The 17,404-nt window shown below is 37.1% G+C and overlaps 1 protein-coding gene and 1 non-coding gene across 4 annotated transcripts; both read left to right on the top strand.

Moving 5' to 3' along the window:
- The first annotated feature begins 5,266 nt into the window (after positions 1-5,266).
- cdhr5a (cadherin-related family member 5a) lies at positions 5,267-12,832 on the top strand. Of its 3 annotated transcripts, none has more exons than XM_026930390.3 (14): positions 5,267-5,887; positions 6,264-6,439; positions 6,773-6,835; positions 7,012-7,101; positions 7,286-7,372; positions 7,460-7,564; positions 7,790-7,975; positions 8,936-9,026; positions 9,131-9,228; positions 10,010-10,216; positions 10,323-10,436; positions 10,520-10,586; positions 10,688-10,845; positions 11,032-12,832. In XM_026930390.3, the coding sequence occupies exons 1-14, from the start codon at positions 5,797-5,799 to the stop codon at positions 11,578-11,580; spliced, it is 2,082 nt and encodes a 693-aa protein (XP_026786191.1). In that variant the 5' UTR covers positions 5,267-5,796; the 3' UTR covers positions 11,581-12,832. The 3 variants fall into 3 exon arrangements, with proteins under 3 accessions (XP_026786191.1, XP_026786190.1, XP_053093844.1); XM_026930389.3 differs by having other exon boundaries at positions 5,268-5,887; positions 11,011-12,832; XM_053237869.1 differs by having other exon boundaries at positions 5,268-5,887; positions 10,688-10,870; positions 11,011-11,184.
- Positions 12,833-16,938: 4,106 nt separating this feature from the next.
- On the top strand, positions 16,939-17,031 carry trnai-uau (transfer RNA isoleucine (anticodon UAU)). Its single transcript is given in 2 exon segments — positions 16,939-16,976; positions 16,996-17,031. It is a non-coding gene; the product is annotated as a tRNA-Ile (tRNA).
- Positions 17,032-17,404: the final 373 nt, after the last annotated feature.

Genomic DNA, 17,404 nt, shown 5'->3' with positions numbered 1-17,404 from the left:
AGACAGGCTGGTTTGAGTGAACTTGCTTATCTCCTGGGATTTTCACAGACAACATTCTCTAGAGTGTACATAGAATGGTGCGAAAAGCAAAAAAACATCCAGCAAGTGGCAGTTCTGTTGGCGGAAACACCTTGTTGATGAGAGAGGTCAGAGGAGAATGGCCAGACTGGTCTGAGCTGACAGGAAGGCTATGATAACTCAAATAACCATTCTTTATGACCGTGGTGAGCAGAAAAGTATCTCAGATGATGTCTGATTGATGTCTGATGTACAATTACATTTACAGTTACATTAATGGCATTTGGCAGATGACCTTATCCAGAGCAAATAACAGAATTGCTTTAAAGTCTCTATGAATAAATTCATCCTTATACTGATTCACTAGATCACGGGCTAAGAATGCTATTAGTCTAATAAACTCTGTTGGGGAGGTATTATAGTAAGAATAGCACACAGACAACACAACTTTTTAAAAATAAAGTCCTAATTTAAGTACTTCTGGAAGAGGTAGGTCTTTAGTTGTCGTTTGAAGACTGCCAGTGACTCAGTTGTTTGGACATCTAGGCAAAGTTCATTCCAGCACCTACGTGCCAGAACAGAGTCTTGATGCATGCCATCCTTGTGCCCTGAGAGATGATGGGCCCATTTGAGCAGTACTAGAGGATCGGAGGGAGCGTGGTGCAGTGCAGGGTGTGATACGTGCTTTGAGGAAGGTGGGTGCTGGTCGTTTTTGGCTTTGTAGGCAAGCAGCAGTGTTTTAAATCTGATGAGGGGAGCTATAGGAAGCCGGTGGAGTTAGTGTAGCAATGGGGTGGTGTGGGAGAACTTAGGAAGGTTAAAAATAAATTGTGCAGCTGTATTCTGGATCAATTGCAGAGGTGCAATTGCAAATGGTGCTCAAGGGCAGATCTGCCAAGAACGAGTTGCAGTAGTCCAGTCTTGGAACGATGAGGAACTGAACAAGCACCTGAGTGGACTGTGTGGATAGAAATGGATGAATCCTTCTGTTGTAAAGGAAACAAATCTTTCTGTTGTGAGCGTGTCAAATTAGCTGTTTTGTCCATGGTTACCCCAAGGTTGCGTGCAGTGACCGAAGATGAGATCTGAGAGTTGTCCAGGGAGATCACAAGATCCTGACACGGGGATGAATCACCCAGGGTGACCAGCAGTTCAGTTTTGCTGGGATTAAGTTTCCTGCTGATGAGCTGCCATCCATGATGAGATGTCTGCCAGTCATGCTGAGATCTAAGTGGAAACACGAGTGTCTGAGAGAGGAAAGGAGAGGATGAGTTGAGTGTCATCTGCATAGTACTGGTATGAAAACCCATGTGAGGAGATGACCTCACCAAGAGATTGAGTATAGAGGGAGAACAGAAGAGGACCAAGTACTATATGATGTAAACATTAACTGAAGCTCTTGACCTGTACCTGAATGAAAGTATGCATTGCGCTGCTGCCAGGTGAGTGGCTGATTGGATAATTGTATGAATAAGCAGGTGTTCAGGTGTTCCTAATAAAGTGGATGGTGAGTGTATATCACCATATACAATAATGTCAATAAATCAGGAAAGAGCAACTAGTCCTTTCTTCACCTGAACAATGCTGCCTTCTGCTGTTGTAGATAAAAAACTGCAGTTTTGTCTCAGCACAAAGGTATTTAATGCATCAGTGATCCCAGAACTCCTGACCACCTTAGATAAACCTATACAATAATCTCTGTATTAAAGCACATGTTCCAAATCTCCTATCTACAGAAACTCAGAGCCTCCTGACTCATTCAGACTATTCACCCACTTATGCCTGAACAGGTTTTCTCTAACAATGTTAACTCCTCTTTATGCTAATTCATATTATATTCATAATAGATTCTGTCAGGTATTCTGGGTGATGTGAGAATGTGTTTATATAACATTTATAAATGTTCCTCCAATGCTGATGCAACGAAATAATGATTAGTTTCACAATGTTATTAGAATATTGCCCACACATGTATGTGTTAGCAATATTCTAATAACATTGTGAAACAAATCATTATTAAGATGTTGCTTTTAGGATATTGCAACATTATTTCAACATAATATCACATACATGTCTAACCTTTTTCGAACCTGTTGAATACTTAGTGATACATTCTGTATTAACTGGGACTGAGGAGAGCATGGAATAAAGCATGACATGACATGATGCTATTGGAAAATAATCAACGACAGGGTTGTGTGATGTGCTACCACCCCTAAACTGATTATTTTCCTATAACAACATGTCCCAAAATGTTTTATTCTGTTCGTACCACAGCAATTTGCCAATGCTAAAAATTTTTATTTATTAAACAATGACACATTGTACATTTTATGTGTTTATAGTTACATTTAATACCGTGGAATTTCAACAAGTTCATTTTTTCATTTTTGTTATAACAGCTATAGACAGTCATTTCCTCACCAGTCTCTCTTTTTTTCTCTCTCTTGAAAAACAAAAATGGACCTACATCTTGTTACAGAGAAACCACAAAACACAAAATCCTCTGTTCTGTGAATTTCTTGTGGCGCACAACCTAAAGTTACAGCTTTACCTCAGGTTGTTATAAAGTGCTGACACTGGAGACTCCTTCCATAAAATGAAAATAAACATCTCCTTACAAAATCTTCACCATATCAATAAATACAGTAGATGTTAAATAACAAGACATTTTTCATCTGTTTATTATTAGATTCGATTACATACAGCATGTGCCAAGTCCTTGTGTAAGTTTTTAACTCTAGGAATGATATCATATTAGAAAGTGAATTAATATGAACTTGCAGAAGGCACTACTCTCAGAGTTGCTGATATAGAAAAATAATCACTACCTATTGACCAGTCAGATTAGAGAATTCAACATCGCTGTGGTATAACCATAATCAACAAAGGCTAGTAATGGGATTATTCTTTGCCAAAGCATTTAAAGTGTTTCAATCTTATGAAACAATGCAGCATGCAAGCCAGCTGTGCAGAGCTCTTTGGAACACATGACATTAGCAGACATCTACATGGGTGCACAATGTGTGTGTTTCATGTGTATGTGTGTATCCGTTGTTCCCACACACAGCAGCAGGGTGAGGGGAGGAGAGGAGACGAGTGAGGCAGCGTCACTTCATGAGACTCTGCTTGTCTCCAAGCATGTATAACACCAGAGCGTGTCATGACTGAGTCTCCTGATGGGTACAGAAGGAGAACTTGATAATGTGAAAAGGCTACAAAGAGAGCAGTGTTTGGGTTTGATATATATATATAAACATATATATATATATATATCAAATATATCATATATACAGTACTGTGCAAAAGTCTTAGGCACCCTTTTTTTTTAGTACAAACTTTGTTATAGATGTTTTTATTTTATGACTTCTACATTACTGATTCAGTACAAAAACTTTTTAGATTTTCAAACATTAGTTTTCCAGCACAAAATTAAATGTTACAGAAAAATATTTGTATGTCAGTAAAGAAAGCAGTATATTACATTAGAGACACTTTTCAGACAAAAAACATAATGAAGGCTGCTGGGTTTTGCTGCAAAAATAAGAAGCAAGTGTGACAGTCAAAGTCTCCAGAAGAACTGTGTCTGGTTCTGCAAGATGCTCAGTAAAACTTACAGCTAATTTCCTTATAAAACTTTTTTTTTTTTTTTTTTTTTAAAGCGAAGGATCATCACACCAGTTATTGACTTTGTTTCATTTATTACTGTTTACTGCTCTATATAGTATTTTTTATATATAGGAACATTTAATTTAATTATTTTTGAAGGCATCTTCACTCTACAGCATTTCTTTGCATGTGCCAAGACTTTTGCACAGTACTGTATGTATATATATATATATATATATATATATATATATATATATATATATATATATATATATATTCTGGTTCACACCTGAAGAAAGGCTATAGTATACGGCCTATACTCTTTAACATAAAGCTGGCTGTTGTAGTCCACTGTACAGTCCTAACTTCCTAATTAAACTTGCTAGCCTGAAACAATTCAGTCTCACACATATGAGTAGTCACATTCAACTCCACCCTTTTATTATATTTAAACTTCCCCCCAACAATAGCTGTCTCCCATCATGCATCCATGACAGTGGCAGAAATGTTTCTTTAGAAAAATGCATAAAGAAACCATTCTTAGTTCTGTAAAGAACCATTTCTGTTGTTGCCACAATAAACTAAATATCTATTTCCCGCCACAAACATCGTTCCACATAATGGTACAATTTATGGTACTATTTTTGTTGGTGCTACAATACACTTAATGAACACCAACAAAAATAGTTCAAGATCCGTCAATCAAAAGGTGATATATGGGATCTTTTCAGGCACGTTTATCACACAATGGTGAGTGCTGTCATAGGAAATTAATCAAAAACTGGGTGATGCAGGCCAACACAAAGTAGAGTTACTGTACTGTTACCACCTCAAAGTTCATTAGTTTCCAAAAACAGCACATGCTGAAGTGTTTTATTCCTTTTATACCACACCCATTTGCCAATAATTACATTCCGTTATTTACTAAAGATCATCACACAATACTTTTCATCTGTTTACAGTTACATTATAGTTACATTTTATAGTGTGGATGGATTTTTGGCAGAAAACCTAGTTACAGCTTTACCTCTGATTGTTACAAAGCACTGACACTGGAGACTCCTTCCAAAAAAGTTAAATAAATCCCTCCTTTATGATTATGAGATTATGCTCTAGATAAGTCCATGTGAATTAGTAGTTACTGTAGTGTCATGGTAGTGCCGAATAGCGCAGAACTACAATGCCCATCAGCCTCTGCATGTCACATGATCTGGTCACACGTTCCCTCACCTGTGACTCATTATGCCTCGTTAGCACCACTATTTAAGTGCTAGTTCTTCTATGTCTCACTGTCAAGCTTCTGTTGTTGTTGCTGTCATTTGTTGCTGTGTGTGTGTGTGTGTGTGTGTGTGTGTGTGTGTGTGTGTGTGTGTGTGTGTGTGTGTGTGTGTGTGTGAGTGTGAGTGGGAGTGTGTGAGAGTGATTGTGATTGTGCGTGTGCATGCGCATGCCATGGTCTCGCTTCTAGTCTGTATGTTTCTTGCCTTGTACCCATAGTTCATGTTCATGGCTCTTGTTTTCTGGTTTCATTAGTTTTGTTTGTACTTTACACAATAAATTATCTGCACTTGCAGATAATCCACTACTAGTTCCTGACATATTAAAACAATAGTGTATTAAAACAAGTGCATTATTAAAAACCTGCAATTTGTAGCTATCCTACAGTCAGAGCTGCTATTAAGGAAAATTAATCAACACCAATCAGATTAGATAATTCAACAGTGCTGTAGTGTAATATCTTAAATATTTCAGTTGAATTTACTAATACTAGGCCTAATCTACATTCTGAAAAACAGTCCATTGTATTTTATAGTGCAGCCTGAATCTTTATTATCTACAAAGTGGGACAAATCTAGTGTTTCTCACAAAACAACATGGTCCAAATCCTTCCTTTCTGCAGGCACATTCTTGCGCTCTTGCTATGCTGAGCACTAATACAAAATGCCCCCCTCAAAAGCAGATGCAAGTATTTTTGTAGGAGGGAGCAGTCCACTGTTGGCAAGCTCTTTAGGCAATATATGACCGTAAGATGAAGTCACAAACATTGCGACGGGAGTTGACTCCCACTCATCCGCTAACACAGTCAGTGCTTTATGTGAAGAAGTACCAGCTGGTGCCACGGTCCCCTCTAGTCCTCCATACTTATTTGTGTTCATCACATATTGGGACATGGAAAGGAAATATAAGCTAAAATCCCTAAACACTGCCTTCAGCTGCATGATAGCGTTCCTCCTCCACAAATTCTGCCTTGCTGAAAAAAGTAAGTACGGATTTTGAACCACTTGATGTGTTGACGTGGCCTGTATTATGCTTGTTTGTGATGGCTAGGATACATACTGATGTGGTGTATTTTAATAAATAATACATAACTGTATCTGGTTTTTATGGATGTCTTGTTAAACTAGATATTAAAATTCAGCCAATTTGTCTCCCCTTAGAAAATGTGTTACATTTTCTGTTCAATAATTCAGAAATGCACAACATCACAACACAATATTTTGTATTGACACTCATAAATATTCAAATCCTGAACCAATCTGTTCACTAAAAAAAAGTCTTGTGGTTTATTTTCGTTGTTTATTCGTAGGCTGGGTCGTGGTTCATTAAGCATGATGATATTTGCCTTCTCTCTTCAGTTTGTTCAGTTCCCTCAGAGCCTGTGACTATTAAAGAGAACAACACAATCAATGCCGTTGTTGTCCATATTAACACAACAACAAAGAACGTCACACTGACTCTCACCGAGAACCCAGACAATGCTTTTGACCTGAGGGGACTGGATCTGATCGTGAAGAAACGCCTGGACTTTGAAGTATGGTTCCTTTAATATGTCTTGCCAAAATGTCATAACTGCCCTCTCCTCTTTTTGATCAGTGGCACTGCAAACTCGTCAGCAAGAAACATGTTGACTTTGGGAATTCTGCACGTCATATATTACACCCACTTTTGCGATAAGGTCACAGTTCCCAGAGCATTTCTCAAAATCGTTCCCTTCCAAGCACGACCTCTTGCTCTGATAAGAGCTCTTCAGGCTACAGTGCCAAAAAAAATAAATAAATCTTGAGCTACTCTGAATAAATTAACAGCAAACCTGAAGCAGTTTTGCGAATGCTGATGACGATAACGTGTTAATTTCTTTTTTCAGACTCTGTTAAATCCTGAGGAGCTCACAGTTCAAATCCGCTGCAATAAAACAGGATCCAGAAGTGTAAGTGTCTCACATGGCGCTTCATTAGTCACACTTACAAAGGAATTAATTCTGTGCTAATGAATTTAGCAAAAGGAACAGCTTGAATCTCTATTTCAGGGCTTTTTCTATTTGCAGCATTTTCCAACAGCTGTCTTCAAGTATATCCAACCCTATTTATTTGTTTAAATCCACAGATCACTTTGACAGTGCTTGTTCAAGTCGAGAACATCAATGACAACCCTCCTTCATTTGCCCAGAGTAAATACATTCTAGATGTTAATGAGGTAAGAACTTTTTGTGCCTCTATAATGGCACTGAGGACTCTAATTACATTTTTCCAGCTTTTCCAATTATAATGAGACGAGTGAGGTGTCATTCCTTATAGGGACATAGTGTATTAATGTTCACTGCCCTACAAAATGTCTATGCATTAGGTCAGTGAGGAGAATTTTTCATCTTTGTTCACAGCTCACACCTGTTAACACCAGCGTGGCCCAGATTGAAGCAAAAGATGATGATTCAGGAGTTTTATATTACGCCTTGGAACCAACTCTGGTATGCAGTTAACTAGGTTATGTTGTATTATTGTCTTTCTCTGATCTTAATGCGGGAATGATTTATGGAACCTGTCTGTTTTTGCAGAACCCATATTTCCGACTCGAGAACATGTACAAGCCAAATATTCTCGTCAACAAGACTTTGGATTATGATGTCGTCCAGCAGGTGACATTGACCTTATATGTGCAGGTATGCAAGGACAAAATAGTTTGAAGACCTGAATAAGCATGGATTATTAATAGCAATGGAAGAATGCACATATTTTCTATATTAAATTAAACTTCTGGTTTAAAGCAGACATTTTTTCCACACATAAAAAAACTAGTAGCTGTGTGCTTACAGTACTATATTGCTGACATCCTCATATGCTTACATTTAGCTAAACTAATAAACTGTGCTCTTATTTTTTTACAGGATACTCCACCATTGTCACTGCCAGGCCAAATCTCTTTCACAGCCACCACGACGATTATAATCAACATAAAAGACATTGACAACCGTCCACCCTGGTTCCAGCCGTGCACGAGAATAACTTTTGGTACCGCCAAAATCTGCCTGAGCGTTGGGTATAAGGGCAGAGTCAACTTAACAGAAAGACAGGTGAAGGATTTTTTCCTTCAAATCCACCTCTATTTAATCATTTATCTACAAAAAGACAAAATCAACACAAAAAGTAGTTTGAACAAAAATTTTTGCTGTAACCCTCTCAGTCTTCAGATCTGATTTAATAAATTACATCAGACAGAGTTATAACAGAAATACCAAGCAAAAGAAAAATAATATCAAGAAAAAGACTGTGGGGCAAATATAACAATTGTGAGGATCCAAAAGCTGTTCAGAGGACATGAAAGACATGGGACATCTTATCATACACTATATAACCATTAAAGGACTTGTTGCTATAAATTTAATTTCTTTGTCCTCTTTATTTTATCCTAAGAGTGTATAAACTTTTGATCCAACTCTAAGATTAAAGCCTGACATAACTTTAGGCATGTTATGGTATACAGTACACATAAAGACATTACAAAAACATTTACAAGGTATTGTATCTCTTAAAATATATTGTAAAAGATTTTATACCACAGTGATCGATTCTGATTGGTCAGAATGTGAGGTTAATTTTCTATAACAGCAGCTCTGATGATAGATGTTGATGTACTTCAAATTATAGGTTTATATTAATGTACACGTTTTAATACTTTGTCTTTTCTATAATAACAACTCATTTCCATGGATTTGAATGGCAGATGTTCCATGTAAACTAAGAATAATTTAAAAACATGTTGGTAATTAACAAAGAAAAATGTATAATCATTGATTTGGTGAAGTATTCCGTAATTTATGGAAGGAGTCTCCAGTGTCAGTGCTCCATCAGGTTCAGTAAGTTTTCTGCCACAGGAAAGTCTATAGTTTCTTTGTTTTAGATGATTCATCTATATTCTTCCATCACTGTTTCACATACATCTATGTACAGTGAGGTAAATTAGTATTGTAAAAAAAAATTGTGTTTTCCAAAAACCATCTTAAATAAACTAAAAATCACATTTGAACTTTTAGGAAGGACCACTACAGTTACATCCAGGGCCGATCTACGCAAGAGATGGAGACAGAAGCAGAAATGAAGAGATTAGCTATAAAATTGTTAGAGGTAAAACAATACATATATATATATATATAATATATGGATCCAGTTGAGCTTTCTTGGTTGAAAGTGTACAAAATACTTGTTTTCTACTTCCTCATTTATTGTAGGAAATGAAGACAACATATTTCAAATAGATGAAATCACGGGAAACATAACCATGCTAAAACCAGCGGACATTGCAGGCCCAATATCTCTCACAGTTTTGGTAAGTCTACTGATTTTGCATGATATAATAATATTCTATTATTATTATATCTGAAAAATAATACAATTTGCATTCACTAATAGAAAATACTAATGGGGCAAATTTGATTAGAGGATGATGTGGTACCTGGAAACAGAAATAAAAATCCTGTGTGCTAATCTAGTGCTGTAGCTATCTAGCGAGTTATCTAAATTAGCTAATGTAATCACTAATAAAATAGGTTTGATTGTTGCTTGTATATTTTTGACAGTTTGGGCAATAAAATGAAACGTAGATACTAAAATCACATTTGTTTCTACCAGTTTCAAATGAAAGCTGGTTTATTAGCAGTTAACTGTCCAGCTGTTGGTACCTACAGAACAATACTGTACTGCTACAAAGAAGAAGCGAGCAATATAAGTAAGCGTAACTGTAACTTCCTGTTCTTATACATGAACAGTTACTGAAACAGGTAGACAGGTGTCTGCTCTTTGTACTCTGAATTAGTCTGTGAATTGTCACAATACGCTTCGCATTCAAGTTGTAAGATCACTGTTGCTTGCCAACATAAATTAGATGATGATTAAGGCTAACAATTTTCTAGTTAGCATGAAGTAGTTAAGTCTTATACAGTGTAAAAGAGTGAAATTGGGAATAAGCTGTTCATTCATCTTCAGTAACGGCTTTATCCTGGTCAGGCCTGCTGTGGATCCAGAGCCTATCCCAGGAGCACTGAAAGTAAGGCAGGAATACACATCTAGGGGAACTTTAACAGTGTAATTCTGGTGGTGTTTTCGTCCAGGCTTCCCAGGTGTCAAACCGTGACCAGTTTGCTTCCACTTCAGTCAACATCGAGGTGATGAAAAAGAGCAGGAACCCACCAAAATTCGAGAGGGAACGCTATGAGGCATATGTTTACAGCAACTCAGGCCCTGAGAACATGGTGCTCAGGGACAGGACTTCAAATAGACCCTTCAGAGTCAGAGCCAGGGATGATGATTTTGCAAATGTAGGTTTTAATGTAATATTAATGCAAATGCACAGCAATATAAATTGCATCTATTGACTTATAGTATGTTATGTGACTTGATCTCTGAATGTGTTTGCATGGACAGGGAATAAATCCTGACATAAGATACGAAGTACAGTACAGCAGTTACGTCAACATAACCACAGATGGATTTGTGCTTCTGAAAAAACCTGTTCGGACCGACTCGTTTGCTTTGCAAGCAAGTACACAATCTTCTGCGTACTTCTACCTTCTCACATTGCTGTCATATAATCATGTAAATAATAATCATGTTGCGTGCAGGTTCGGGCTGTTGATGTGTCAACTGGTGAGTCGGGAACGGCGGCTCTGTCCGTGCTTGTCCTACCACGTGAGTGCTTTCCTCTATAGCTGTTATTATTTCAGTAATAGTCATTCGGAGGTCTCATTGCTATTCCATGCATTTCAATGCTCCTCCATTCTCCATCACAGCCGTGGGAGTGCAGTCGCCCTCAGAGGGATACCGTGCTGGAGATATGGCCTTGCTGGGCTTCGTAATGGCTGCCTTGCTGGTTCTCTGCCTCATCGTGATTGGCTATCTCATCTCCCGTCTGAAGAAAAGGAACCCAGACACACTCAAGTTATCAGAGGTCAGCATCTTCTCATCATCGCTGTGTGAGTCCAGCTCTGAATGCTTATATTATAGAGACAATGGCATCAAAATGAGTTCTCAAATCGATAAATGGTGCATATTAATTATATTTAGATTTAGCTGTAATGGAAAAAAGTGGCATTGATCTGACACCCCCATTTAGTGTTTAGGTCCATGCTTGCAGCATACTCAACCCACTGATGGGTTAAGGCCAAGAGACAGCATGCAGTTCACCAATGATGGCTTCCTGAATGAAGCAGACATGGGCAGGTTGGCAACGAGGAGGCCAGATAAGAGAGACAGGAAGCAGGAAGTGTCTCCGAAATGGAGAGTGAGAGTGACACCACGTGAGAGGCAAGGACACTGCAATTCCTGTGGCACGCGAGTTCGCTCGAACCATGTGCACCGCAGCAGCCCAGCTCTCCACCCCAAAGCCCAAGGAGCTAAAAACCAAGTCAGATCCATCCTAACTAAAGAGAGAAGGAAGGACAGACAGAAGACGGTGTGGTTTAAAGAGAGTGAGGATTCCTCAGACATCGAAGTGGAGATCATTCCTGATGACATAGGGCTTAAACATGAGGAAGAGGATGAAAACTCGTCTTCTCTGGCTCTAAAAGCCAGTGATATGGAATTGGGTGAGTTGACTATGATGAACATCCAGGACTTTGACAAGCAGCAGGAAAATGTTTCTGACCACCAAGAGCCACCGGATCCAGACAAAACAGTCCAGTGAATGCCAAGAGGGCTTGGAATCAGTAAACCACATCCCAATAAGACTTAAACCAGTCATTCCTAAGCTGGTATCTGGGTGATTCCATGATTTGGGTGCCATTTATTTCCCACTGATATTATCCCACTGTCCGAGCCCACTATAGCTACACTTTCATCTTAAAATATATATTAGAATATTTCAAAAAAACATTATTATTTTTATTAATGTGTGAATACATTTAACATCTCTTGCGTGAAAAATCCTTTTCCACAAGCCTTTTCCATGCGCCGTCCATTATAGGTTACACATTTTAGTTTTTTCTCTCAATTCTGTTACTTGAAAACACTCTGAACACATTCACCCCTGTGAAATATTTGGAATATTCCACAAGTAATATATTCAGGTTGCATAATATGAATTTCCTGGGGATCATGGAAAGAAGAAAAGTGCATTCTCTCATTCTTTTTTCTTTACTTTTAATTATGTTGTGATACTGACTGACAAAGTCACTTTGAAAGTATAACCCTCTTACCCAAATTACACACTGAAAGTAAATTATTATGTAATTATTAGAAATCATTCAAATGTTATGCTAACCATATTTTGCGTATTTGTGCTAATCCTGTATTCAGCCCTGTTGCTTATTTACGAGCAAAATGAGCCATTGACAGCTAAGAAACCTTGTAAAAATGACACTGTTGCCTGAGATGGGCTACCACATTTTATATGGTCAAATGTTTTCTTAGATTTAATGTTGAAAAATGACAAAAATTTAAGGGCTACATGGCACCACAATCGTGGAATCACCCAAACGTATTCAAGCATTTCTTAATTATGATGAGGTGCAATGCCTTACAAATCTAATTCACTGGTGTCCTCATATGGCAGGGTACTGAGAATCTTTTATCTGTGATAAAAATGCTGAAAAAATGGCCATAATTCACATCCTGACTACAGCTGTAACATGTCATTTAGAAACATGAAAGACTAATGTGCAAAAAAAAATAGTTTTGCAGCTATAACAAAAATCAACACTTCTGTTTTGGAGCATATTATAACTGCACTAAACATAAGATTTGCACTAAGCACTAATTATGCACTAGAGAATAACTTAATGGTTGTATTTATATTTTTTCTGTCTAGTATAATTTTTTATTGCTGTGAATAACATTTTGTATACACGAATACACATAAAGACTCTAAGAATATTTTATATAAATGTGAAACTGTTATTGTGGAAGTGCAAAAATGAAAAATAAAGCAAGTGAATGTGTTCTAGCTTGATGGTTAATTGTTGTCAAAATTTATAACATTTAAAAATGACTTTGTCCCTGAACACCTAACATGTCCAATAGCAGAAATATGTGCCTAAACATTTGCCAGAAGTGTCAAAACTACGATCCAGTGCTAAATTTGAAATGGTCCTGACATTTCAAGTTAGCCCTGGATACCCTTAAGTACCCTTAATTTAAAAAGTGTCAATTTCAAATGGTTAACTCATCTTGACCCACTGAATCTTCTTAAGTAGTGTTTGGGTTCATTAGTAGTGTTCATTGCAGTGCCGTGTAGATTTCCTCCGGATGTGTGTGTGTGTGTGTGTATGTGTGTCAATGTGTGTGTATGTCCTTTGATGGACTGGTATCCTATTCCCACCTCAAGCAAAGTGTTCCTGGGATAAGCTCCAGATCCACCATGACTCTGACCAGGATAAAGCGCTTAATGAATATAAATGAATGAAATTTTCAGAATTTTCAGTGGGAAGTACTTTTTTTTTTAAGTCTCCTGATTTAAACACTGGGTGTCACTATTGCATAAAACCAAATTTAACAACAGCTCAGTTCCCCAGTCCCTCATCTTTTCCAAGTGATCACAACAATAATGAGGTTAATTATATAATTCTGTAGTTAATTTGACAGTAATGTTTCCAAGAATTTGGGTAGACCTTGTGGCACCACACAGGAGAAAGCAGGAGGTTTAAAGCAAACTAATGAAAACAGTTTAATTTGCAATGAATTAGTATAACATAGCTAATACAAGAGTACAGGCTAAATACTGAGTGAAACGCACAGCACTTTTCAGGTATCCAGGAAAAAGCAACCACAATGATAATAAAGCATTAAACACTAAACAAGAAAAGTTTGCATATCTGTTATAGGCCAATAAATCAGTATTATGGTGCCCTCTGCTGGAACTACGTACCATAAAACCAGGCCTTATTGGTAATATTATAAAGGAACATTTGGCAGGAGTTAGCAAAATTTGTCAAGATTAGGTCTCTAGAGGTTAAATAGGTGGAAATTTGAATGATTTATTTTTCGTCCTTGAGTCCAGCTCCCTTTTCCCGCCCATGTGCACAAAGCAAGAATTGTCATGGCATCACTTTCAAGCACACTTGACCATGCAACTGCTTGAAAGCCAAGTTATTAGTCAATAAAGACACAAAATTCACCTCCATAATGATTTATGAAAATGGCCGAGACTACCTTCTCTGTCCTGTTTTTTTGTACAGTAGGCCATTCAGCTGCTTGAAAGCCAAGTTATAACACTATAAACATGCAAAAATTCAGCTCATAGTGATTTATGAGAATGGCCAGGAGTGACTTTGCACTTGTCCTGCTTTGCTTTGTAATAATAAATATATATATATATATATATATATATATATATATATATATATATATATATATATATATATCTACTTGCTTCACTTTGTAAAGTTGGCCATTCAAACAATTCAAAGCTTCAGAGAGATTGTGTTTACAGACCTGACCAGGAGCACATCACTAATTCTGCGTCCAGCTTCATCCCTTTCACTGGTAATAAATTACTCCTTGTTGGAAAAGTGCTGCTTATGCTTATTCTGGTTCTATTGTATTTCTTGTCATTACTTTTGTGAAGCAGAGTATCTGACTGTGCTGGGCACTAACCGATTTCAGACTGACAGGAGGTTCTTAAAAACACAAACACGCATTCCAGTCCATAACGCAGTTTTTCAAACAGGTTTTCTCAGCCACATAGTATACTTGTGCTGAGGCCATGGCTTAAACAATCATTTTTATCATGTTCTACAGATTTTCCAGTTTATTTCACATATATTCTATTTTATTCAGTTATGTAGGAAATAAAAAAATAGCTATTGCAACTTTAAATGGCAGCTTTCATAAAACTTTCTCTATTCAAACCATATGACAAGTTATTGCTAATTTAATCTCAATAACCCTCTCTACTGTGAAAAGGATTTGAAGAATTTTACCCTAGTGATGGCAACACTTGTATTTTTACCTTCCATAACAATCAGAATTCACCTTTGTTCTTACACTAAAAAAAGTAAATCATGGATCAATGTGTTTAAATTTAGGGCAGAATTGCCACATAAGTAAAATATGGAGGTTTATGTTAAACTCATTAAATAGAAATATGTCCATATATTGACTTAATTTATTGGAGTAACATGGACATTATATCACTATAAACTATCACTAAAAGCTACAAGGTCATAATCACTTTTTGAAGTGTATTATTTGTGCAATTCTAGCCAAAAAAACAAAGCCATAAACACCAAATTCATTGCAAAATGTTGAGTTCAATCAAATATAACTTTATCTGCCTCCATTTGGAGCTGACCTTTCAAAGCACAAAAGAAGATGCACATCTTGTATAACCATGCAGGAGAAAGTGATTCTCATCAACACAAAACTTTTTTTTTGCCTGAGAAAAAGTGCAGAGGAGAGAATTGTATTATTCTATCACAAAGACTGTGATGGTCCTGTTGACAGGCACGAAAAAACCCAAGTGACATTAAGGTCAAACTTACTGATTAAAATGCAAATTAATATGGCGTAACAGTGACTACATACAAAATATGGAGGAAGAGATGGGAGACCATGCTCTCTTGTCAGAAGATGCTGAAGAATCGTTCCATTAGTAATCTCTTTTAATCAATGCATCATAGAATTTCCTCAAATAAACTTTGACAAGGACAATTTTGGACTCTGCTTCTGACTCTGACTCTGCAAATAGAGTAGGAACATTTCAAGCTTGAAATGAGTAAAAATATTTAAATAATTGGTTTAATAATCTTATTGTTGTTTAAAAAAATCTAATAAAGGAATATAGTAGTTGGATTTGCCTATAATCAAGATACTTTTACTTGCTAAGATATGATATTTTTGCAATGTATGTAGCAGGATTCTGTTCAAGCTACTTAATAGGCTTTATAAAAGGGGTTAAAGAAAAAACATTAAAGAATCTATAAAAAGCAAAATAACATTTGCACCAGTTCAATACTGATTTTATTGCATGAATAAACGTGTCATGCACATTTCGTTATACTTAGGAACATGTTTATTTCTGTTAGATATATTACCTTAAGGTTAAAGATAGTAAAGCCTTCTTGTAAACCCTATTAAAAAAAACAAACATTTTTTTTTACCTCAACGTACAGCATGTGTGTTTAATTTCCCTCAGATCAGTTTCATGCAGATATTAAAGGAACACTGAGTGAAATACATAGCACTTTACAGAGATACAGTAGAAAGTTAACTCATTTAAAATCTACACATTAAACTGTTCAATTAAAGGGTAAGTACTGGTGGCAATTCATTCATTTAGTTAGCCTAATGTTTATTTCTTTATTTTTATAACTAAAGATTGAAAAATGTGGACTGGTACTTCATCCCCCAATAATGAAAAACAAACAAACAAACAACAACAAAACAGTTATAAGCCTCTAAAACAGTGTTATAGCGCCCTCTGCTGGAAATATCTATCATAAACATTAGACATGATGGCTTCAGGACAGACCTAATATTTAGCTCTTTAAGCCTATTTTTCTAATTAAACAATCATAAAAACTCTGTTTCCTCAAATAATCGTTGACAAGGACAGTTTGAATTCAGTTATTTTTATTAAAAAATCTACAGTTGCTTCTAAAATCTCAGAGGATTTAAAAATAAAAACATTGTGCCATTCAGTTTACCTCAGATTGAGCCCTGTCCCAAATACCACCGACAGCCTCCCTGGAGTCTGCACTTCGGTGACGTCATTGAGGTGTGGTCCTATAGTGCGCGAGGATGTAAAGTCTGACATTTGGACACAGCCCTCAAACTCTGGCCACAAATTTATAGACTAAAATTAGGAATTCAACCGTGGTCCATTTTTGTTGCTTTCATTATGATGCTCAGTAACAAGTTAAATAACAAGATAATAACTAGATACTTTACTTTGTGTAAATATTTCTCAACTAACCACCTCATGTGACTGATCTTTGGTTATAATCGCAAGGGATTGTGGGTCAGAGAACATTGCCTGACCGCTCATCAGTGCGCGCGCAGAAAGCGCTTCTGAGTACCTGTTTGAAAGTCAGCTGTTTGCTCGTGCGCTCCAGTGGCGCAATCGGTTAGCGCGCGGTACTTATACAGCAGTACAGGTGAAGCAATGCCGAGGTTGTGAGTTCGAGCCTCACCTGGAGCATGGATTTTAAACATAGCCTCCAAGCTTTCTCATTACAAAACATAACTTAAGTTGTGGATGGAATTATAGTTCAGTTAATGGTACTGAAGGTTGTCAGTTGAACTGTGTGCATGGGTTCAGTCATTTGTATTCAGTAAGTGGTATGATCTGCTGAACAGATCACCAAGTCAGCACTTCTCAGGTGAAGGACATCTACACCAGAGCAGGAACGATTTTAAAGGATCCCACACACCCCAAAAATGGACTGTTCCTATCGCTGCAGTCTGAAAAATGCCTCTGCAACCACATGGCCAGGAGTGAGAGACTAAGAACAAGCTTCTTTCCCCAAGCCATCGGAACCCTGAACTCACGACCACCAACTCCTTTCAGCTCC

The sequence above is a fragment of the Pangasianodon hypophthalmus genome, chromosome 11, assembly GCF_027358585.1.
Source record: "Pangasianodon hypophthalmus isolate fPanHyp1 chromosome 11, fPanHyp1.pri, whole genome shotgun sequence".
NCBI lineage: Eukaryota > Metazoa > Chordata > Actinopteri > Siluriformes > Pangasiidae > Pangasianodon > Pangasianodon hypophthalmus.
This window is presented reverse-complemented; position numbering and strand designations above follow the sequence as displayed.